The 22,534-nt window shown below is 53.7% G+C and overlaps 1 protein-coding gene across 5 annotated transcripts in view; it reads left to right on the top strand.

Moving 5' to 3' along the window:
• Adcy7 (adenylate cyclase 7) overlaps positions 1-22,534 on the top strand; it is a 55,801-nt gene that overhangs the window by 26,123 nt on the left and 7,144 nt on the right. For 3 of the 5 annotated variants that reach the window (XM_029532591.1, XM_029532589.1, XM_029532590.1), the window contains exons 3-17: positions 1,448-1,588; positions 8,109-8,518; positions 10,351-10,554; positions 11,401-11,568; positions 12,256-12,405; positions 12,713-12,861; positions 13,899-14,010; positions 15,790-15,917; positions 17,186-17,344; positions 17,477-17,609; positions 19,584-19,775; positions 20,011-20,045; positions 20,482-20,562; positions 20,724-20,796; positions 21,776-21,873. In XM_029532591.1, coding sequence (XP_029388451.1) covers positions 8,348-8,518; positions 10,351-10,554; positions 11,401-11,568; positions 12,256-12,405; positions 12,713-12,861; positions 13,899-14,010; positions 15,790-15,917; positions 17,186-17,344; positions 17,477-17,609; positions 19,584-19,775; positions 20,011-20,045; positions 20,482-20,562; positions 20,724-20,796; positions 21,776-21,873 — 1,853 coding nt within the window. In that variant the 5' untranslated portion in view covers positions 1,448-1,588; positions 8,109-8,347. The remainder of the gene's footprint in view (positions 1-1,447; positions 1,589-8,108; positions 8,519-10,350; positions 10,555-11,400; positions 11,569-12,255; positions 12,406-12,712; positions 12,862-13,898; positions 14,011-15,789; positions 15,918-17,185; positions 17,345-17,476; positions 17,610-19,583; positions 19,776-20,010; positions 20,046-20,481; positions 20,563-20,723; positions 20,797-21,775; positions 21,874-22,534) is intronic. The other 2 variants (XM_029532592.1, XM_021220381.2) reach the window with 1 other exon arrangement.

A 22,534-nucleotide genomic window follows, 5' to 3' on the forward strand; every position in this document is an offset into this window, starting at 1 on the left:
TGGGGCGTAGAAAAGAAACAGAAAAAAGGAAAGAGGGGGGGGGGCTGGCCTTAGCTATGCCAGTTAGCATGGGAGTGCTTACAGCCTCCTGCTCTCTGTAGAGCTCTTCCTGTGTTGATGGAGACTCTGGCCAGCCCTCTGCCCTCATTAAAGACTCACACGCTCATTTTTGCTGCCCTCTAGATTATTAGGGAAACAGCCCTTGTCTCCTTCCTTCCATGCATCACCGGAACTCAGTGTCTGGGTGAGGCCCCCTGGACTGCTGTGTGGGCGGGGCCTGTCAGCCAATGAGGTCGGGGAGGCCAGTCAGACCTCCCCTTTTTGTTCTTCCTTATCAAGGGAGAAGGGATCAGAACTGTGTTCTGCGTGGGTGTGAAAGTTTCCATTCTAAACGGTGGATGGCAACATTTAAAGAAAGAATCATGAGCAACACAGGGTAGGGCCGGGACCAGGAAGGTGGCTCAGTGGGTAGAGGTACTTGTCACCAAGACTGACGATGTAGGTTCAATCCCAGGATCCCTGTGGTGAAAGGTGTTCCCCAGTTTGTCCTCTGACTTAACAAAGTAAATAAATAAATGTCAAAAAATAGCAAGAGGTGGGGACAAACTTGATGCTCCTTGGGAAGTCTGGCTGGCCACATGTCAGTAGGTTAGCACACTGTCTGGCTCCCCCTGTTGCAGAGTCCTGGCAGACATGATACGGAGGCCCCGCGTCCTCTGTCCCTTGGAGCTTGTCTTAGGCAGCTTCTGCTGGCCCTGGCCAGGAGCCTGGCATACAGGTGTTGTTACTGTTTTTGGAATGTGTGCCAAGGGAATCAGTGAAGGAAGGAAGGAATGACCAGCAGGTACTCCTTCCACGGCAGGTCCACCAGCCCTCACCTGATTGGTGGCCATGTCTGTTGTATGTACATTTTAACAGAGAAGCTGTGCTGACCCACTTTGATGATCTCGGTGTTCAGCATTTCTGAGCCCGAGGCTGAAGAATCTGGAGTTTGAGCAGTGAGATCTTGTTACCAAAAATCAGGGGGAGAGGGGCGGGGTGGGCTGGAAGGATTATTCAGTAGTTAGGGCCCCCTGCTGCTCTCCCAGAGGACTAAAGTTTAGTTCGCAGCTCCTCCATCTGGTGGCTCTCGGCTACCTGTAACTCCAGTTACAGATCTGATGCTTTCTTCTGGCCTCCACAGGTGTCCCAGTCCCTCCCTGACCCACAGGTGGATAAAAGCCACAAGGGTGTGGGAGAGCCTGAAGAGGTTGGCTCCTGTTCGGCAGTGGGAGAAGTGGGGCTTGCAGGCCCAGGACCACTGTTTCCCAGCCTGCCCCTGGTTTGTCGTCAGCCTTCAGATTCTTCACCAAGTGAGGCAGCTTCTATCCCAGGCCCAGCAGAGGCCAGGTAAAGCTGAGACCTCACAGGTCTGACATACTGCCTTTTTTTTTTTTTTTTTTGAAAGAGGGGAAATTGAGGCCCAAGCTAAGCCAGGGCCTTCCCCAAGGGCACACAGCAAATGGTGACTGATGACTGATGTGACTGGACAGACTGGACCACGGCTGTGGCCCTGGGGCCGGGTGAAGCCAGCCTGGAGGGAACAGAGGTGAGTAAAAGGCACGGCAGAGCCTGGCCCTCCACACTTACCGTCTGGATTGGGACTCACTGCTCGGTTTTGGTCCTGAAGGACTTCCTTGGTCTAGGTTGGCTCTTAGCTCTGGATTCACGTGTTTCTTTGTCCTTGCAAGCTTGGTCTAGCAGGCTTGCAACTTTGTAGATCCCCTTGTCCATCCAGAGGAAGGTAGGGACCTTCCAGAGTATAAGCAACACTGCCAGTCCCTCCACCAACAACTACAGAGCTTCCTGAACCCCAACACTTGGGAGCTCTGTAGTGCAGCGGCCACAGGCTCCTCTGCTCTGCTAAGGGAAGGCCCTTGAGTGCATTGGCTGATGGCTGCTCTCTCTGCCTTGCTTGTTCCCTTGAAGGCCCTGTATCCCCACCCTGAGCTGCTCCAGGCTGACACTTGCCACTATTTCAAAAGGCTTGCTGGGACCAGCTGTTGGGCAGACAGAAAAGCATATCCTGTCTGAGCCCAGTGAAGAAGCTGGGCTCTGACCAGCAGATGCTGAGCAGGAGGGAAACATGAAAGCCATGGTCTCCAGGGCCGAGCTGGGAGGGGAGGCACCAGGAGAGAGGCCTTAGGATGGGACCATTTGGTCCTGGGAGTTCCTGGCTGCTGCTTCTAGTAGCATGTGCGCAAAGCGTGGGCTCTTCTGGAAGAGATAACTTGGCGTGAGACACTCTTAGCAGTGAAGTCTATTGGTGGAGGTGGTCCCCAGCGGCTGCACGGAGACCTGGGAACAGGGTCTGTTGTGGGTGTGGCAGGAGTAGATTGCCAGGCAGGGTGGGGCCGGGGCCTGGTGGGGCCTCTCTTCCTCACAGTCCTACAGAGGGGCCCTCATGCCTCAAGGCCCCCACTTCCCTTTTCTGAGGACACCAGGGCCCCAATCCTCCTGCAGCTCCGTTCTTGCTGAGGAAGCTGGACTGGGCTTCCTGCTGGCTCTGTCTAGGTAAGGAAGTGGCTACACGTATGGGTGTTTTAAGACATTCTGCTGCTGTCTTCCATTGGCGGGGAGGGCTCTCCAAGCAGCCTGAAAGCCCAGCTCTGTGCTAGTCTATGACATCCCGCCTCCTGCTTTGCATCCCTGTCTTACTCAGGAACACGGACTAGTCAGGATTGGTGAGGAGGGCTGGGCCCTGCCTGGAGTACAGGAAAAGAATAAGTATGTGCCTCAGAGGGCTTCCTGGATGTGGCACCCCTCCTGGATCCGTTACCTGTAGGGCAGAGGGAGGTATCTGATGGCCCCCACTTAACCCCTTCCTCTTTCTTAACCATCATGTTGTCCTGGGCTTATGGGATAGGGCCAGGAAAGGGGTTGGCATTTTGAGGTGTTATGTATGGGCTTGCTGGTTGTTAGCTCTGTGAGGGAGAGAGGCAGGGCGAGGAAAGGAGTGTGCATGGCCCATGTTCAAATCATAGATTTCTGTCTCGTTGGCTTTGTGACCGTGGCAACGATTGAGCGCCTCGAGGCGCATCAATCCCGCATCGAGGAAATAGGATCAGCAGGCCTACAGCTGAGCGTGCAGAGTTAAGGATGGCGCCGCTCACTGAGCCTGGAATCTTTTGACTAGGTTGGTGGTCACCAAGCCCCAGAGAGCCACTTGTCTGTGCCCCCCGCCCCCCAGTGTTGGATTTTCAAGAGAGTGCAAGGCCATGCTCAGCTTTACACACTCCCACTCAGGTCCTTGTTCCTACATGGCACATTTTCCTATTCACTGGGCCATTTCCTTAGTCCAGTGGCAGGGATGTTGAGGGAGCCACGGCCAAGCGTTAATGCAATGGTGGGAAGGAGGAGGTGATTCTACCGAGGAACCTTGAACCCTGTCCTGGTGTGGTGTGTCTGGGTCTAGCCTTGGAACTGACTCTGGGTAGAACTCTGCCCCGGGAAGAGGCTGCTGTTGGATTGCTGCTTCTCAGCAGGCCAGAGGGAAACTTCGCTTCCAGCTGCAGGCCTGCCCTGCTGATCCAGAAGCGGAATGGGAGCCTTGGGTGGACGAATCCTTGTACCTGGTGCATCTCATTGTCTGCTTCCGTCGAGGGCCACCATTACCCAGGAAGTGACCTAATTAAATCCACAAATAAAAATGTTTACCAGGCCTGATTACCCAAGGGCCTGGGGGTGGGGTGGGGTGGTGTAGGGTGGGGGCTCTTGTCGCAGCTCTTCAACCTGGCTCTGTGCTTGAAGAGTCTGGTCTTGTCTGGGAGCAGACTCGGGAAGTGCCTGTGCAGAGACCGGGCCTAGCTTTGCTTAGAGGACCGTCTCTGGAGACCTGTCTCGGCCATTGGTGTCTGGGGTTTTTCAGCTCAGCCATCCCAGCCCGTTGGTGTTTGGCACTGAGCCAGAGGGTCAGGCAAGACTGCTGTTTGTGTGCTTGTGGCGTTTGGTTGGGTCCCCTAGAGTGGCCGTGGAGAGGCCTGGGCCCAGAAGCTGTGGTTTGAATCCCAGCCCTTCTGGCACACCACCTCCATCTGGGTGATGTTAGGGAAGCTACTGTGTGTCTCTGGGTTCAGCTCTGCATTTGTTCAGAAATGGTGTGAGTGTGTGGGCAGTGACTTCAGAGCTTCTTCAGGCTGCCCTGACTGGGCACTGCTCAGGGATGGGCCTTGCCCTGTTTTGCACAGTGCTGGGCACAGACAGCTGGTGCTGAGTTAGCACTTCCTGTGGCTCTGAGACTGGCTTGTCTAGATATAGAAGAGTTCATGCTAACAGTCCTGAACCGCCAGCCCCTAGGAGACAGTAGTCTCTTAGATAGCAATTGGGAGGCCTGGGCTCATGTTCAGGACCCCCAGCTAGATTGGTGCCTCTGGACAGCTGCTTGGGTGTGGGTGCCTCCCCTCTGCCTTAGACTGAGTCCTTTCCCATTCTATGTCTGGGCCTGTGCTATAAAGGCAGGAAGGGAGAGAGCGGGAGGCTAGCCCAGGGCCCTCACAGCAGTGGGCGCTGAGCGGGCTCCCAAGGACCCCGGGCTTTGTTCTCTCCTGGACACCTTTCTTTGAAGCTTCGAACAGCTGGCTGTTTGTGCCTTTGTGACCTCCCTGAGTCTTCCCATGTCCAGCAGCCCACCCGCCCTGTTCCCTTCACCCCGTTATCCCGGCTCTGAGGCCCACCAGGTCAGATGTCTGGTGTAAGCTGTCTCTTCTATGGGAATAGAGCAGCTGTCTCCAGGTGGAATCCCTGTGTGGTCGCTCTGTTGTAAAGTCATTTCTCCTCTTGGAGGTTGAGGGGCGGGGAGTTAGCCTGTGGGTTTAGTCAGGATTCTCTAGAACAGCAGGCCCTGTGGGGCGAGAGCCCTTGGCATTGAATGACCCTTATATAGGAGTCACATATATTCTGCATATCAGATATTTACATTAGCAGTAGCAACATTACAGTTGTGAAGTAGCAACAACATGACGAAATAAAGGGTCGCAGTGTTTGGAAGGTTGAGAACCATAGCTTCAGAGGAATAGAACTGACTGGAATACACACACACACACACACACACACACACACACACACACACACACACGTGCGCGAGCGGTTTATTAGAATGCCTTACAGGCTGTGGTTCAGCTGTCCAACAGTAGCTGGCTATCAGTAGAAAGTCCAAGAATCCAGTAGTTGTTCAATCCACAAGGCTGAATGTCTTAGCTGGACTTCAGTAGATTCTGGAATCCTGAAGAAGCAGGCTCTAATGCCACTGAAGGAACGGACTTGAGAGTGTGTGAGAGAGAGAGAGAGAGAGAGAGAGAGAGAGAGAGAGAGAGAGAGCAAGCAGCCAGCGAGCAGAGCTTCCTTTGTCTCTGCCCTTTGTATAGGCTGCTCTTCCGAAGGCCCTGGGTTCGGTTCCCAGCATCCTCATGGTGGCTCATAACTGTGTCTCCAGTTCTAGGGGATGGACACCACCCTCACGCAGACATAGATGCAGGCCAAACACCAATGCGCATGAAATGAAACTAAACCATCACAGAATTATTTTGTAAAGTCCAGATTAAAGAGGCGTCTTCTGGCTTCAGATGATTTAATTGAGATGAATCCCTCACAGGTGTACCCAGCTACTTAGGGTTTCGGTGAATCCAGATGTAGCCCAGATGTAGCCAAGTTGGCAACCAAGAATAGCCATAGCAGCCTGCGCCACAAGCAGGCAGCCTGGGCTGGCATGTCGCAGGCTGGCTAAGGAGCCCTTTGGGAATACACGGTTGTGTTGATGAGGGATGATGACAAGCATATCACTGCTAGCCGGAGTCCACCTGTAGTAAAGGCTGCCTTGTCCCTCCCTGACTCCACTTTTTGTCCTATGAGTTAGGTTTTGCAAACTTCATAAATATGTATTGGTGGGCCAGGTGTGCTAGCACATACCTGTAATCCTAGCTATATAATATAGGATGAGGCAGGAGGATGGCATGTTTAAGGACTGCTTGGGTTACAGAATGAGTTGAAGACTCAACAATAGAGTGTTTGCCGAGCCTACATGAGGCTCCAGGATCATCTCCTTGTACCAAGAAAACCTTCTGTGTCTATGGGCCCCTTTAAGAAAACACGTTTCGAGCCTGGCAGTGGGGGCACACTCCTTTAATCCCAGCACTCAGGAGGCAGAAGCAGGGGGATCTGAGTTTGAGGCCAGCCTGGTCTACAAAGTGAGTTCTAGGACAGCCAGGGCTACCCAGAGAGACCCTGTCTGCAACAGAAACAAACAGCAACCCTACAAGAAACCTCCTCTGGGCTGGGAATTTTGGTGGGTAAGAGTTTAGCAGTGACATTTAGATAAACCACTTTGTTCTCTCAGCCACCCGCCAGAGCCCTCTGGAGTCACAAATCACACGCACGCGCGCACACACGCGCGCGCGCACACACACACGCACACACACACGCACGCGCACGCGCACACGCACACGCACACACACACACACATGACTTGACTAGCTCAAAAGTGAGCAGTTCTAACCCTCCCTTGGCTAGCACACATTTCCCTCCTGTGCTCTTGGCTCAACACCCTCTGACTTTCTATTTTCTACATTTTATCTTTGCTGCCCTGGCTCTTTCTGGGCGGCTCCCTGGTCTTTGCTGCCTAAGGCGCTTCTGGGCAGCCCTTCCGGGCACCACATTCCCTTTCACCTACATTTCGGTTGATTTCCCTTCTACAGCTCTAATTCTGATCTGTCTCCCTCCAAACCATGGTGATTCCCTCCTTCCGTTCTCCTAGCCTTCGCAAATCTAAAGGTCCTGCCTCAGTCTACCTGCCCAGCCATTGGCTGTTGACTCTCTATTAATTGATCAAAAACGAATTGGGGACAAGGATATTCAGCATTTGGACACACGGATTCCCGATTTGGGGGGCTGTACTAATTAAAATTGTTAGAACCAATACCCAACAAAGAGTACTTGGGGCTCTTACAGAAGTCCTGAATCAAGTTCCCATAGCCCATGTTAAGTGACTCACAACTGCTCTGGGGCATCTTATGCCTTCTTCCAGCCTCTGTGGGCAACTTTATACATGTGGCATACATACACTTTCACATGTAATTAAAAGTAAAAATAAATCTAAAAAGGGAAACAGTAGATACCTGGTAACGCAGTATAATAACTAGTATGCTAGTGTATGTATATATAATAGAATTTACTGAGCCTGTGGCTCCTTAGTGTCCCCCAAACATCTGGATCCTGAGATTCTCCTTAAATCTTAGGCTGCCAGGATCTTAGTTTGGGACCCTGTGGATCTGAAGACACAGATGGAGCCCCAGGCATCCAGTTCACACAGGGATCCTGGGAGCAGAGCGGAGGTTAGACCAGATCCCACACTATGGTCATCTGATTTTGCTGGGGGCTCTACGTGAAGCTCAGGGAACAAAGGAAGATGGAGCTAGGAGCTCTGTGGAGATCATTAGAGATTGGTGGCCTAACCTCATAGCATGTACAGGACGCTGGGAAGTCAGTCACCAAACAGGAAGTGGCTTAGTCAGGCTTTGGGTGGCAGTGTTCTGTGTCAGTCTCCAGGGTGATAAAGGAACTGTGGTCTGTGCCACCCACTGTAGTAGCCACAAGTTCAGTACACCTGTGGCCCTTAGAAAGTGACTGTGTAACTGGGGAGATGGGGGTGGGAATTACTTAGACAGGGTCTTGTTATATAGTCCAGGCTGTCCTCAAACTCAGAATCCTCCTGCCTCAGCCTCCTGTGTACCACCACACCTGGCTTCCATAATTCCATTTGGGGGGCGGGGAGGTCGAGACAGGATTTCTCTGTGTAGCCCTGGCTGTCCTGGAACTCACTTTGTAGACCAGGCTGGCCTCAAACTCAGAAATCCGCCTGCCTCTGCCTTCCAAGTGCTGGGATTAAAGGCGTGCGCCGCCGCCACCACCACCCGGCCATAATTCCATTTTTAATGACTTTGAATTTACATATGTCCAGGTACTATGTGGAACTGTAGTTCTAGGAAGATCTCACCTGACTCCGCCTTCCCTCATGCCAGCCCTTCCATAATTTGGCCCAAGACATTAAATGTTTTTGATCTGCTTTGTCTCCACAGATCTGAGGACCTGGAAGTTTCTGTCAGCATATCCTAGACACCAGTGAGCCGGACCCAGTGAGTGGAGCAGGTGTCACATGCTCATGGAGCCACGGGCTCTAGGTGCCTCTGTCCAGTCCTGCCTGCTCCCCTCAGAAAGGGTAGAAGCCTAGGCCATATACTAAAGCGTCAGCTGACAGATGTGTCTCAGACCGGGGGGCTCCTGAGCAGGCTGCTGGACCAGGCCACTGGGGAAGAGGATGCCAGCCAAGGGGCGCTACTTCCTAAATGAGGGTGATGAAGGCCCCAACCAGGCAGCACTCTATGAGAAGTACCGGCTCACCAGCCTGCACGGGCCACTGCTGCTCTTGCTCCTCCTGGTGGCCGTGGCCACCTGCATTGCGCTCATCAGCATCGCCTTCAGCCATGAGGTAAGGCCCCGGGCAGTGGCACCAAGCCTTCCTACTCTGATGGGAAAGCTTCGGCATGTTGATGACTGCCTGGAGCATCATCCTTTGTGAACTGCTAGGTGGGTTGAAAATAAGTCCAACTGAATTTGATCTCAAGTCTGGTTGATTTTAGTTATTATATTAATTGCACAAAATAAATCACTCTCAATTTTTTTTTCACCATGAAATTCAATCTCTTAAAAGATCTGGGTCAGTGGGGTGGTGGTGGTGGTGCACACCTTTAATCCCAGCACATGGGAGGCAGAGGCAGGTGGATTTCTGAGTTCAAGGCCAGCCTGGTCTACAAAATGAGTTCCAGGACAGCCAGAGCTAAACAGAGAAACCTTGTCTCAAAAAACAAACAAACAAACAAAAAAACAAAACCATACAAAACAAAACAAAACAAAAAAGATCTGGATCAAACTGGGTGGTGGTGGCGCACGCCTTTAATCTCAGAACTTGGGACGCAGAGGCAGGCCAATCTCCATGAGTTCAAGGCCAGCCTGGTCTACAGAGAAACTTTTAGGATAGCCAGGGCTGTTTCAAAAAGAAAAAAGAAAAAGAGAAGAAATGAAGAAAGAAAGAAAGAAAGAAAGAAAGAGAGAGAGAGAGAGAGAGAGAGAGAGAGAGAGAGAGGAGAGAGAGAGAGAGAAAGTGAGAGAAAGAAAGGAGAAGAAAAGAAAAACAAATAAAGAAAAAGAAGAAAAGAAACGGGAAAAAAAACAGATTATATGTTACTTCCTTCCCTTGTCTGACCATGGCAGACATTACTAATCAATCTCTGTATTCCTCTTTGAATCTATAATTTCAGAATTTTTTTCTTCCTCAGCTTCCTTTTCCTTCCCTCCTTCCCTTCTCTTTTTCTCTTCTTCCTCTTCCTTTCTCCTTTTTCCTCCTCATTATCCTCTTCTTCCTTTTTTCTCATGTATGTATGTATGTATAGATTATAGATAGAGAGATGATAGGTAGATAGACAGACAGACAGGGTATCATTATGAAGCCCAGACTAGCCTTGAGTTCCCATCCTCCTAAGTGCTGGCGTAGAACCTTCACCACTGTCGGGGCAGATACTATGAGCACTGCTCCTGAAGCCACTAGCCTTGTACAGCTGTCAGTCCCTCAGCATGTGGCCAGTATGACTGAGAACCTGTTTTCTGTTTATCTTCATGTTCTTGCTGATTGTAGTAAATGCAGCCAGAAGTTCTTGAACTAATATCAGGGGCTGCAGGGAGTTCTGTGTCAGGGAGCCAGTGTCCTTCGGGGAGTGGAAAGGGACAACAGGTCCTTGCAGCTACAGCCTAGATACCACTTTCCTGTCATTTGCCCAAGGCTGGTGGTGCTTTCGTCCTCCTGTTGCCTGGGCTCTGTAGGGAACCCAAGACCTCTGGGTACATTTATCTTCCTGATCCTTCTCCTCGCCTCTCCTCCAGTGTTGCCCCTGTGTGGGGTACCTGTTCTTTGTGTCCCTCCAAAGCCCTCCTTAAACATAAATTCTTCTCCTCTGGGTACTTAAGCAAGGCTTTGTCTGAGAAGAGCCTGGTTCTGGCTCCTGTGGTCACCTGTCCCCCACAGGGAGCAGTGGTCTCTTAGGGCTGGGTGGGGATGCCCAAGCTGCTGCAGTGGCTGAAAAAGGCACTTCTAGCAAGCAGAAATGGGAGTGCACACAGGCCTGAGATGCTGGGGAGGCCATGTGTCAGGGGAGCCCAACACTGCTGTGTGGAGGGTGCTTGCCATGCTTCTGGGTAGACTTCCTGGAAGAGTGGGTGCTCCACTGGAGAAAGTCTGCATACTCCATGTGTGTTTGCTCTACCCAGGATCTCCGCAGACACCAGGTTGTCCTGGGCACTGCGTTCTTCATGCTGACACTGTTTGTGGCTCTCTATGTGCTGGTGTACGTCGAGTGCCTGGTGCAGCGGTGGCTGCGGGCCTTGGCTCTACTCACCTGGGCTTGCCTCATGGTACTAGGCTCCGTGCTGATGTGGGACTCCTTGGAGAACAAAGCCCATGCGTGGGAGCAGGTAATGGTGGGAACTAATGTCCCTGGGCTTGGGTACCAGCAGCTGGAACATGCAGTTGGCACATTTCCTGCCCACTCGTGACAGTGGGCTCATGGAAGTGGGCCAACACAGCCTGTAGCCATGGCTCTCCCTGCAGACTCTGGCGCTGGATTTCCGATGACCCTGAGTCATCTCTCTTCTCAGAGGGGTGCCCCTTAGAGTATCTGGCATTTTGGATAGAACCTGTTTGGTTAGAGGTGACAGAATTCCAACCCAAGGAGGCGAAAGGCATCACTGGGTTGGTGTGCCAGGAAGAGCTGAGTAGGCCTGGCTCTTGCCTTAGCAGCCTGGATACATTGGACTCTACTTTCCTCTACTGTCCCCAAGTGGAGGCTGGGGTGGCTGCTTACTTACTAGGCTAGCCATCCTGGGTAAAGGCTAGTGACTTTTCTCAACTAGCTTGAACCTTGGGGCTGAGTTGCACCGGCCTGCCTGATGAGTCACAGTTGCAGAAACGTAGCATGGCATACTGTGATCACAGCATGTTCCTTTTTCTGCGGTTGGCTGGGTCAGGTTCAGGAAACCATAGGCTGAAGGGCCAGGGGAGCGAGGCCACACCACCCGTGGGAGGCAACAAGGGACCCGGCCCCATCCAGAGGTTACCAGGCCAACAGCCGAGGGCTCCAACACAGTAACTCAGTATTCAGATGATGAGCAAGGTGGTCTAGGTCCTCCTGTCCTCCTGTGTATCTTTTACTGTGCCTCACTATGTAGAGGAGAGATGAGAGGTCCCAGGTTGGGGACGTCCCAGGTGACATTCGGATAAGGGTCCTAGGTCATGTGACTCTCTGGGTGCCCTGTCCCCAGGTGCCTTTCTTCCTGTTCATCGTCTTTGTGGTGTATGCACTGCTGCCTCTCAGCAGGAGGGCAGCCATCGCGGTGGGCGTGGCCTCCACGGTCTCCCACCTCCTTGTGTTTGGAGCTGTGACAAGAGCCTTCCAGACATCCATGTCCAGCACTCAGCTGGGGCTGCAGGTGAGGGTGACAGAAGCTGGGTGGGATCAGGCTCTAGTGTGGCAGGGCTTGAACTTTGGAACTGGGCTTGCAGGCGGGTAGCTACGGGCAGGACCCTGTCCGGTCTGTCTTAACTGCTGGTCTAGGATATTCTGTGAACTCAGGCCCTAGCTGCTGCTCAGGGCCCTGCTGTGGTGAGATCCTGCCCTGAGTGTCAGTCCCCAGGGCCTGGACCTAGGTTGATAGCATCCCAGTCCTGATGTCAGTGACACTGTTGAGTGAATGTGCTCCCCGCCCCACCCCCTTCATGTCACTGCGGTGTAGGGATGTGTCTTTCTTCTGACTAACCTGGATGTCCTCTTCTTGGAGAGAGATCTGAGTTCTAAGGAGCCAGCTGGGTGCTGTGACTTCTGTGGCTGGGTTCGGGGCTCAGTGAAGTGACCGTCTCCTTGGATGTACTTGACTTCCTGGATGCTTAATGACCAGGACATGTGTCTGGTAGGGTAGAAGGCTCAAGTCCTGGCCCTGTGGTCACAGCATCTCATTAGGGATCAGTCACTATCCAGGCCTAACCCTAGAAAAATGACAGCCTAAAGAGTATTTAGGTCAGGCAGCGGGGACAGATAGATGCCACCATGTTCTCTGTGGGGTTAGTAGAGCCAATGTGCCAGCTAGACTGTGCTGAACCTTGCGCTTGGCTGCCCTCAGCTCCTGGCCAATGCTGTTATCCTCCTGGGTGGGAACTTCACGGGTGCCTTCCACAAGCACCAGCTGCAGGATGCGTCCAGGGATCTCTTTATCTACACCGTCAAGTGCATCCAGATTCGTCGGAAGCTTCGTGTGGAGAAGCGCCAGCAGGTAGGGACCACCATCCTCTCTCCCGCTCCCTATATACCCCAGCTTGTCCACCCTTCACTGGGCTGAGTGCTGCCCATGTAGCCCATGTGGCCCATGTGGCTGATCCCTTGCAGGTTTTGCTCCTGGGAGCTTTGGAGACAGGGAGGGCATGTACCCCACCATGCCATGTAGATATAATCGCGCAGGAAACAATGGCTTAGTAGGCAGAACTTGCGGGAAGAAAGATGTCTCAGTTGCTAGTCTAGGTCCTCCTAATTCTTGGCTTGTCCCCACCAATTCCCCCACTGGTCTGCCCCCCTCTGCCCAGGAGAACCTGCTTCTTTCGGTGCTCCCAGCTCACATCTCCATGGGCATGAAGCTGGCCATCATTGAGCGCCTCAAAGAGGGTAGTGACCGACACTACATGCCGGACAACAACTTTCACAGCCTCTATGTCAAGCGGCACCAGAATGTCAGGTGGGCAGGGCTTTGGAAATGCACAGTGCATGTCCTCTGGGGATGTGGTCACCGCTCCCCTGCTTCTAGGGAGGTAGTGCCCCGGAGGGAGCTTCCGTCTATACAGGATTGGCCCTTCCTTGAGCCTCAGTTTCTCCTTGTTTCTTCAGGGGGCGGATCAGATGAAGGTTCTCAAAGGGCTAGGGTGGTATTGGGGTGAGAAAAGCCAGTGTCCCTCCAAAATGATAGCAGTTCATGGGAGTTAGCCAGACACTCCGGAGAGGACCTTTCTAACGATTCTTCCTAAAGGAAGTAAAGCCTTCAAGTTTGGTGACCATATGCCCCCTGGCCCTACCTGGCTTTACTAATTTGACAGGGGGTAGGATCTCTTGTGAGGTGTAGTGTGGTCACTTTGAGTTCCCAAGGGCCAGCTCTATATGCCAGCAGACATCTATCAGCATAAGTCAGGGCTCCATCTATCTGTCTAGGAACTTACAGGTTATGGAACATAGTAAGGCCTGAGGGCGTTAGCACCTACCTCCTGGAACCTCAGCTTCAGTGCTTCTCAACCCATGGATCGAGGCTCCTTTGGGGGGACCACCTAAGACCACTGGAAAACACATATTTACATCACAATTCACAGCAGTAGCAAAATTGCAGCTATGAAATAGCAGCAAAGATAATTTTATGGTTGGGGGTTGGGTCACCACAACATGAGGGACCATAAAAGAGTCACAGCTTTAGGAAGGTTGAGAACCACCACTGTTCAGCTCGCTCACCTGTGGTTCTTCAAGGGCCTGGGAAGGGTTGGAAGGAGGGGGAATTGTATTCTAGGAATTCGGGACTCTTGACTCCCTGGGTCAGGAAGAGTGAAGGATGCTGGGAGCTGAGCAGTGCCAGGCTGTAAATGGTCTGCTCTGTCCAGTTGTAGCGAGAGGCTCTGGTACTAGGACAGATCATGCTGGCTGGGAATACCTCTTCTGGCCTTTGGAGCTGAGGGGGGAAGAGGCAGAGCCACCTCCCAGGGATCTGATCCGAGCCCTGTCCACCCGGACTAGCATCCTGTATGCAGACATCGTGGGCTTCACGAGGCTGGCCAGCGACTGCTCTCCCAAGGAGCTGGTGGTGGTGCTCAATGAGCTGTTCGGGAAGTTTGACCAGATTGCTAAGGTGAGCCTGGGTATGCCATTAGCTGGCTGCTGCCTTCATATGCTGCATGAGCAGGACTGGAGGTGGGGGTGGGGGCGGGGCATGGAGAGGGGAGCTGAGGCTGAATTTTAGTGTCTTGGTAGTAGGTGGTTTTCCCAGTACTCCATGTGAGTGGCGTGCCAAGGCACAGAAACTTGTTCCCACCTCAGCAGAACGGGTTACAGTGTGCACACCTAGGGTGTTTACTGGTCCAGAAGGTCAGATGGGGGCTTAGACTCGAAACCTGCAGGAGATGGCTTCTAGTCTGGCAGTTTTTGCCTTACCTGGGGATCTGGGAGTAACCAGAATGCTCCGGCCTCCCTCAGAGTCTCAGCTTCTCACCTAGACAATGTCTAGGTGAACCGTGTAGTGTCAAGTCAGTCTGCTCTACATAGCAAGTTCCAGGCCAGCCAAGACTACACACACATACACACACACACACACACACACACACAGAGAGAGAGAGAGAGAGAGAGAGAGAGAGAGAGAGAGAGAGAGAGAGAGAGAGGCTGACTCAGACTTGGGGAAGGGAGGGAAGCCCGTGGGGAAGGGAACAGGCCTCGGGTGAACATAGAGCTCAGTCTCCAAGGCATGGACAAATCTCTGTGTGTGCAGAACAGAGGATGAGGGGACAGACAAGGACAATAGTGGCCTAGGCAGAGACTGGGATTTGTCCTTCCAGTGCTGAGAAGCTTGGGAAGTACCAAACAGGAATGGCTTTTCATCCTTTACCAAGTCTCTCCGTGGTTCCCGAGTGTCGTGTCAGTGGCTGAGCTATGTGTCCGGCCCGCCCTTCTGGCACTCGTGGCCCACGAGTTATGTGCTTCCAAGGGCGGTGCAGGAGGATCAGTTACACACTAACTAGACACAGAGACGGGCTGGCTTGGACACGGTTGGCCCTCCCCCCTTGGCGGAGGACTCTCCCATAGAGCAGGGCTGCCTGCTGGGGCACCTGGGATAGAGGGGGAGGGGCAGGTGCAAGAAGCTATAAAGCAAATGCTGGTGTTCACAGCAGGCTCCTCCATGTGGCTGCTCCTGGGGTCTGAGAGGGCTGGTGACTTCAGCACTGTGTCTGGTGTGATGGCTGACTCCCATCCAGGACCCTCCTTCCCCGAACACTCCTGTGGGGACCCAGTCTCACCCTTGGTTGTCTCCCCTCTGCACCTTCCTTCTCCACTCTTCCCAACCTCCAGGTCTAGCAGCGCAGCATCTCTTGGTTTAACTCCTGCTGGTCTCTGTGTAGGATGTCTGCTACAATTCCTGCCTGACTTACTCTAATTTGGCCACGCTGGTTGCCCTAGTTTGATTTCAAGTGGGTTCCTGGCCCCAGGGCCTTTGCACATACGTGTTGGGATGCTCTAGTGATGTGTGGGCTCTGGTCTCTTGGGCCCGTAGTCTTTTTCCAGTGCTTCATCTTCTAAGTGCATCTCCCAGTTGTATTGATTTAGTTCCAACCTCCCGCTAGCACATGTGTGGTCCACGGCTACAGGATTTAACTCTGTAGTTTGCTGCTACGTCCTGTTACCTAGGCAGGATTACAGGAAATGCTGAAACACACTGCATGGAAAAACAAAGACAGCCCTTCCCAAACCTTGCTTTCATCTGGGTTCCTGGTTAGGTCTCTCCAGGTCTTTGGCCCCCACTCCTCTTGCCAGGTTCTATAGCAGCTGCTGAGCCACAGTTGAAAGCGTTCCTGGCGGGGAGGAATCCGGCTACCCCCAGACCTGCCCTGAGTGTACCCCTTGCTCACTTACCCTGCAGGCCAACGAGTGCATGCGGATCAAAATCCTGGGTGACTGTTACTACTGCGTGTCAGGCCTGCCCGTGTCACTGCCCACGCATGCCCGCAACTGTGTGAAGATGGGTCTGGACATATGCGAGGCCATTAAGTAGGTACCCATGGGCCAGGGCCATGTGCCCCTGCCAAACTACAAACGGAGGTGGGGGGTGGGGGGGGCTTTCCTGGATTCTCACAGCATGCCATATGGAAGACTTAAACTCCTGTTGGCCTTCTTTCTCTGGGCTCACCTATGGCTTCAAGTCCTAGAAGTGTCTAAAAAAGTCTGAGCTAGGCCAGGCATGGAGATGAACGCCTTTAATCCCAGCACGGAGGAGGCAGAGGCAGAGGCAGGATGAGTTTGAGGCTAGACTGGTCTATATAGCAATTTCCAGGACTATATAGATAAACCTGGTCTCAAAAGAAAAAAAATTATGTAAACTAAAAAGCTCAGCTGGCTCCACTCTTCTAAGGACTAAGACAGCAAGAGATGCTCAGGACAGATAGCAGGAAGGCCTTCCAGAGGCAAGGTCCAGCTCCAGGATCCTGTCTGCTTCCCATTCCTCTGAGAAGTTTCTGGTGCCAGAGAACTCACTCTCCAGCAGTAGGGTGACCTGGATCTTCTGGGCCCTTCTGCTGGCATCGATTTGATGGTGAGGTACTCAGGGGCATGCAGGAAGAAAGGAGCATGAGGTGCTGAGGTGGCCTGTCTAGAAGCAGAGGAAATACCAGTCCAGTACCACTTTGCTGTGCCTCCAGAACTGTCCCTAAGGGGTAAGAGAGTCCACAACGCAGAATGTCCAAGATGCCTGCCACGTGAGGTGACGCGGCTGGTCGTCACTCTGCACTGTATGGAGGCAGCTTTGTTCTTGCTAGCTCTAGCCAGGGAGCTTCAGCTCATCCCCAGTTCTAGTGATGGACACAGGTACCGGTGGGCCTGCGTCCCTAACCACTAGCTTGCCTGAGGAGTGCAGAACTCTGCTCATGCCCAGAGGTGCATCTTTACCTTGGGAGGCTCCGCCCTAGAGGCTCCTTGTACTTCGAGGGGCTCTCACTTCCTGTAGTTGCGGTAGAGAAGACCCCAGAGTCCTCGTCTATGCTGGGTCTTGGGTAGCTTAGCACCCCCTACCTACATCCTGGCAGCCTCTTCAGAGCCAACCAGGGCTGCTAGGCAAGAGACTCCAGGGACAAAATGAGTTCCATCGGCATAAGTGGTACCCTCAATCTTACACCCTAGAGCTGGATGTGAGCATGCACAATCCCGGGAACAGGATGCTTGGCCTTTTTGAGGAAGCTATCTCCCTCCCTGGTGACCTGTCATACCTGAGACCTCCAGTGAGGTTCTGAAGCAACAGTAGGTGACAGACATCTTTGCTCCAGGCAGGTTCGCGAGGCCACGGGAGTGGACATCAGCATGCGTGTGGGCATTCACTCCGGGAACGTGCTATGTGGGGTCATCGGGCTCCGTAAGTGGCAGTATGACGTGTGGTCCCATGATGTGTCCCTGGCCAACAGGATGGAGGCAGCTGGAGTCCCTGGGTGAGGCTCAGCAGGGTAGGGACAAGGTCGGGGTGATCAGGGTGGGGCGGGGTTTGGAGGCAGGGAATGGAGCAGGCCTCCCCCAAGTGGGTGCCTGGACCATGCTGGTTTATCTGACATGCATCTCCTCAGCCGGGTGCACATCACAGAGGCGACATTGAATCACCTGGACAAGGCGTACGAGGTGGAGGATGGGCACGGGGAGCTGCGAGACCCCTATCTGAAAGAGATGAACATCCGAACCTACCTGGTGATCGATCCCCGGGTACGAGGGTTTGGGGGTGGGTGGGAGATGGGCAGCCTGGGGGGCAGGGTCCCAACTATTGGTCATGGACCCTCAAGACATTGGTGAGGTGGCAGAGACTAGCCCAAAACAGGAGGGCACTTCCTTGAACTGGGAACATTCAGGCATCAAGGAATGCCTCTTTGAGTTTCTGTAAGGTGTGGGAGCAAGGGCCGTGTTAGCAACTCCAGGCACAGGGTCAGTGCAGTTCCATGAGGCTAATTGCAGGAGGCAGGAGCCCCTGTGAAGACTCAGGGAAGCAGGGTTAGCCAGGCAGCCTGCTCCTGGAGTAAACAGGTCTGGGGTTCTCGGATGGCTGGCTCACACTGCCTCGTCTTTTGGAGCCCATCTCTCCCTGCTGGCCCAACTGTGGAGGCAGCTGTGTTTGTCTGCCGACTGCTCCAAGCTGGCAATCTGCTGCTTTTTGCTGTCTGTGGCCTTGACCTCCAGAATCATCCTTGGAGTTTTCACAAGAATGCTCTCTTGGTCCTGGCCCCTGGGCATCCTACAAGCCCACTTAGTCTGCACTTTCTGCCTTGGCTCCTTCATGTCCCCTTTATCTTGCCGATGTCCCCAGGGCAGCCACTGCACACAGGAGAGAATCCCTCCTCCCTGGTCTTCCGGCCTGCCACGTGTTCCTGTTTATTTATCCTCTTCCTTGTTTATTTCATTCTGTGCTGCTAAGGACCACGGGCCTTCCGGCCTGCAGACCACCCAGCTCTGCTCTGAGCATGCACGTGGTGGCTTTGAAATGGATGAAGCCCCAACCTCAAAGACATCTGCAGACAGAGTTCCAAAGCCCACCCCCAGGGCTGCCAGACTGAGCCAGGAGAATTGCAGGATGCTGGCCAGACTCCAACCACGCTCTAGAGAGGCCGCAACATCTGTGCCGCCCCGCCCTGGTCCCTTTCGCCAGCTCGGGTCCTCTGCTCACTTATGTAGCTGGCAGTTTAGAGGGGACTGTAGCAGTTTCTCCTCGTCCCTGTCTCCAGCCAGCACAGGACCAGAGTTACTAGCAGTAGGGGAGCCTCAGAGGAAGGCCCTCACCTCCAGACCTAGCAGCTCTCCCTCACTGTGTGACTTGGCTGTCCTCTGCATGGACCCTAGGACTTGTGTGATGGTGGGCAGTGAGGGTTTAAAGAGGTTTCTATCCCTAGAGACTCTGGAAGTTTCCAGTACATTTGCCATTGTGCTTTGGCCAGGTCTGGGGCTGTAGGTGGCGGCTGCCTGTTGATGTTGGCAGGTCTGAGGGGAGCAGACAGCTTTGAGGGAGGGGTCCTGGATGCTGGGAGTGGGAGAGACGAGAGTCTCAGCAGACACAAGGTGGCCTAAGCTTGTGTCTGATGACCTTGGGGCTCTTTCTTTTCCTCTCTTGTCTCCTGCCATACTTGGCCACATGCCTGGTCCCAGGCATGTGTTAAGGGGGGCTTGCGGCTCAGAGGCACAAGGGCAGGAGTTAGAGCTGGACCCTCACTCAGGGTCTGGCTAAGCCACTGAGATTCTAGCACATGTTGGGCCCAGCAAGCATGTGGCAAATAATGAGCCTGGAGCCAAACTTGAGGCTGGGTGTGGCCTTCAAAGGCTGCCCTGGAGTGGGCCTGCGCATTAGTGTCTGTGTCTCTGGGTTCAGGCCAGCACACATCTTACTTCCATTCCTCTTACCAGAAGGAGCATCTGTGAGCCACATGTGGGTGGGCTGAGCGGAGCTTCTGATTACCCCTTCCCCGAGAGAGCCTTAGCTAGAGCTGTGTGGCCATCAGCTTCTTCCTGGCCTGGGGCAGGGATGAAAACTGAGGGCTGCAGTCAATACCCAGGCCAGCCCATGCTCGAAGAATACTATAGATAGGTTCAAAAAAAGTAACGCTTTCCCCTTTGCCAGACCAGCCAGTGCTCCGCATGCGTGCCAGGGATGATCGAGAGGGGAACAGGTGGGACACGTGATGTCTGTGCTTACAGAGCCAGCAGCCGCCCCCACCCAGCCACCACCTCTCCAAGCCCAAGGGGGATGCGACTCTGAAGATGCGGGCTTCAGTGCGTGTAACCCGCTATCTGGAGTCTTGGGGGGCAGCACGGCCCTTTGCACACCTCAACCACCGGGAGAGTGTGAGCAGCAGCGAGACCCTCATCTTCAACGGACGGGGGCAGAAGGTAGGTCCCCTCCCACCTGGCTAGTGGGTTAGGATGCTCCTGAGAAGGGTCCCAGCCTTGTCCTTTTAGCTGCATTGTGGGTAGTTTCTGCCAAGCCTTCTTCTGGACAGGAGACGGTATTTGGAGAATGCTCCCTGGGGCCTGGAATCTTCTAGACTCTCCTGGTCCTTCCAGTCCCATGGTGGATGAGGACAGTGTTCAGGGAGTGATTACTGGTTCCCTTTCCCACTTTCAGGCCATTCCTCTGCGTCGACACCGTGCCCCTGATAGGTAGGTTCACTACCCTCCCTGCACACTGCTTACCTGGCAGAGCTGTGCCAGGTTCCTCCTGAGGGTAGGTGCCCTGAGGAGTCTGTCTGGGGCAGCTCCGACAGGCCCAGGCCAGGCCTCCTTCTCTGGGCGCAAGACTTACAGGTCACAGTTTTTTTGAATGGCTGGGGTGGAATGCCCGACGTGTGCTCACCCCAGGGCTGGGTCAGTGGGGTGCATGTGTTTGTTGGTGGTGAAGAAAGGTGTTTCTCTGGCTTCTATGCTGGTCCTGCCCAGCAGAGGTGGCCTTGGTCTGGGGGTCAGGGATGTGTCCCCTGCTTCCTGCTGGGCTGATGGCTTCATGAATTCAGGACCCCCACTGGTGAGTCCACCACCCACACCCTAGCCTCCGGGCAAGTAGGTCCTTGGGGTAATGAGGCAGAGACTCTAATTCTAGGAGTGCATCCCCCAAGGGACGCTTGGAAGATGACTGTGACGACGAGATGCTGTCAGCCATTGAGGGGCTCAGCTCTACCAGGTGAGGCCTGTGGCCCTCCCTCCCTTCTCCCTCCTCCCTCTCATGGCAGGGCTGGTTCCCTCATGGTAGATATTGAGCACTGGCTCCGGCCAGTAGCTCCTACCCTCTAAGAGTGTGGCTCTCTCCAGTGCTGTGGGTGCATTGTGCTGCCGTTCCCTTAGGCCCTGCTGCTCCAAGTCTGATGACTTCCACACCTTTGGTCCCATCTTCCTGGAGAAGGGCTTTGAGCGTGAGGTAAGGATGGGGCAGTCGCCACAGGAGAACAGACCTATGCCTGGTGGGTGGGGCATGAACTGCTGGGTCCAGCAAACCCCACAGGGTGGGGAGGCCCCTGGGGATCTCTGCACTGGGTGGACAGGGTACTGTGTGGTCCCATTTGTGGCTCTTTCTCTGGACCTCACCCCTTTATCTGACACCACCCTAGAGATCTGTCCCTGAGGTTTGGGCCAAGTCAATGCTTCATGCTTCTAGGAGAAAGACACCCCAAATTCAGTCTCCTGGTGGCTACCTGTAGGACCTCCTGCCTGGTGGCTGTGTAGGTCTAGAGCAACTCACAGATCCCTGAACACCTTGGGCCTATATCAAGATCTAGTCTACCTTTCCCCCAAGTGGCCAGACAGGTAGTTTAGATAGGAGCCTGCAACCTGGAGGTTCTGAAGCCAATTGTCCTTAGCTTTAGGCTGTGACCGTTGAGTAGGGTCCTGGCCTTCAGAGCCTGGTGTCCAAGACTGAGGGAAGGATCCTTCTCCCTGGGAGATCTGAGCAAAGTTACTAGGAAGAGAGTGGAGGGGGCTTCCCCTGCCTGTGGGTCACATGGCCTGAGTCTTGGTTGCTCCTCTACTATGGGAGTGTGCTGATGTGGTAATAAAGCGGTGCCATATGGAAGGTAGCCTCCGGGATCTCTACTTGGTTTTCAGGGGTCTAGGCCCAGATAGTACTTTTTGGTAAGGGATGAGCTCAGGTCACCTGGGAGCTCAGGCTTGGTTCTTGCCCATGGGGCCTGAGAAATGAAAGCAAACACCTTGTTGAGTACAGGGCTGCCCATGAAGAAAGGTACAGTATAATGTTGGCAGGCGAATGACTATGTCTAGCACCACCTTGAACTCCAGTAGAGGTGGCAGGCATTTTATTGTAGAATATGAACTTGGAGTGAGGCATTGAAGGGACTTTGCTGGTAGCTGCCTCTCACACCCATGTCATCCTGCTCCTCCAGTACCGCCTGGTGTCCATCCCCCGGGCTCGCTATGACTTTGCCTGTGCCAGCCTTGTCTTCATCTGCATCCTGCTCATCCACCTTCTAGTGATGCCCAGGTCAGCCTGTGATGGGGAAGATGGGCAAGGCCACTGGGGTGAGAGGGGTGGTGACTATGGTAGGACCCAGCAGAAACTGGCAAGGTTAGCAGGGAGGGACCAGTGACTTCAGCTATAGGTCCCTCACCACTGGAGGAGGGGGATGGCCCCAGAGTTGGAGTTTTTGGCCTTTCCTTGCAGCTGGGTGTGAAACTTTCCCATGTTCCTCTGTCTCCTGCCAAGTCCTGTTATCTGGCTGGTCCTGGCCTTAGCCTCTGGAAACAGTGGCCTTCATCATTCCCTCTTCCAGGCAGGGAAGTGAGACTTACAGGGATGGTGGCATCCAGCCTGGACCCCAAAGCCCTGAAGTGCCTGCTTCAGGGTCTGGTGTGGACAGGGACAATGGGGGCTAAGGCCAGAGGGAACAAAGTTTAGCCACAGATAGCTTCCAGGGGGCAGTTATGACACACATGGCTGTCACTGTGGTTGTGCTTAACAGGGTGGTGAGATGGCTCTGCAGGTGAGGTATCTGCCACCAAGCCTGACAACTTGAGCTCAAGCTCTGCCACCCACATGGTTAAAGGAGAGAACGGACGCCAGTTATTCTCTTACCTCCATATGCATGCTATAACATGCAGGTGCCCACACACACACACACACACACACACACACACACACACAC

The sequence above is a fragment of the Mus pahari genome, chromosome 20 (genome assembly GCF_900095145.1).
Source record: "Mus pahari chromosome 20, PAHARI_EIJ_v1.1, whole genome shotgun sequence".
Classification (NCBI taxonomy): domain Eukaryota; kingdom Metazoa; phylum Chordata; class Mammalia; order Rodentia; family Muridae; genus Mus; species Mus pahari.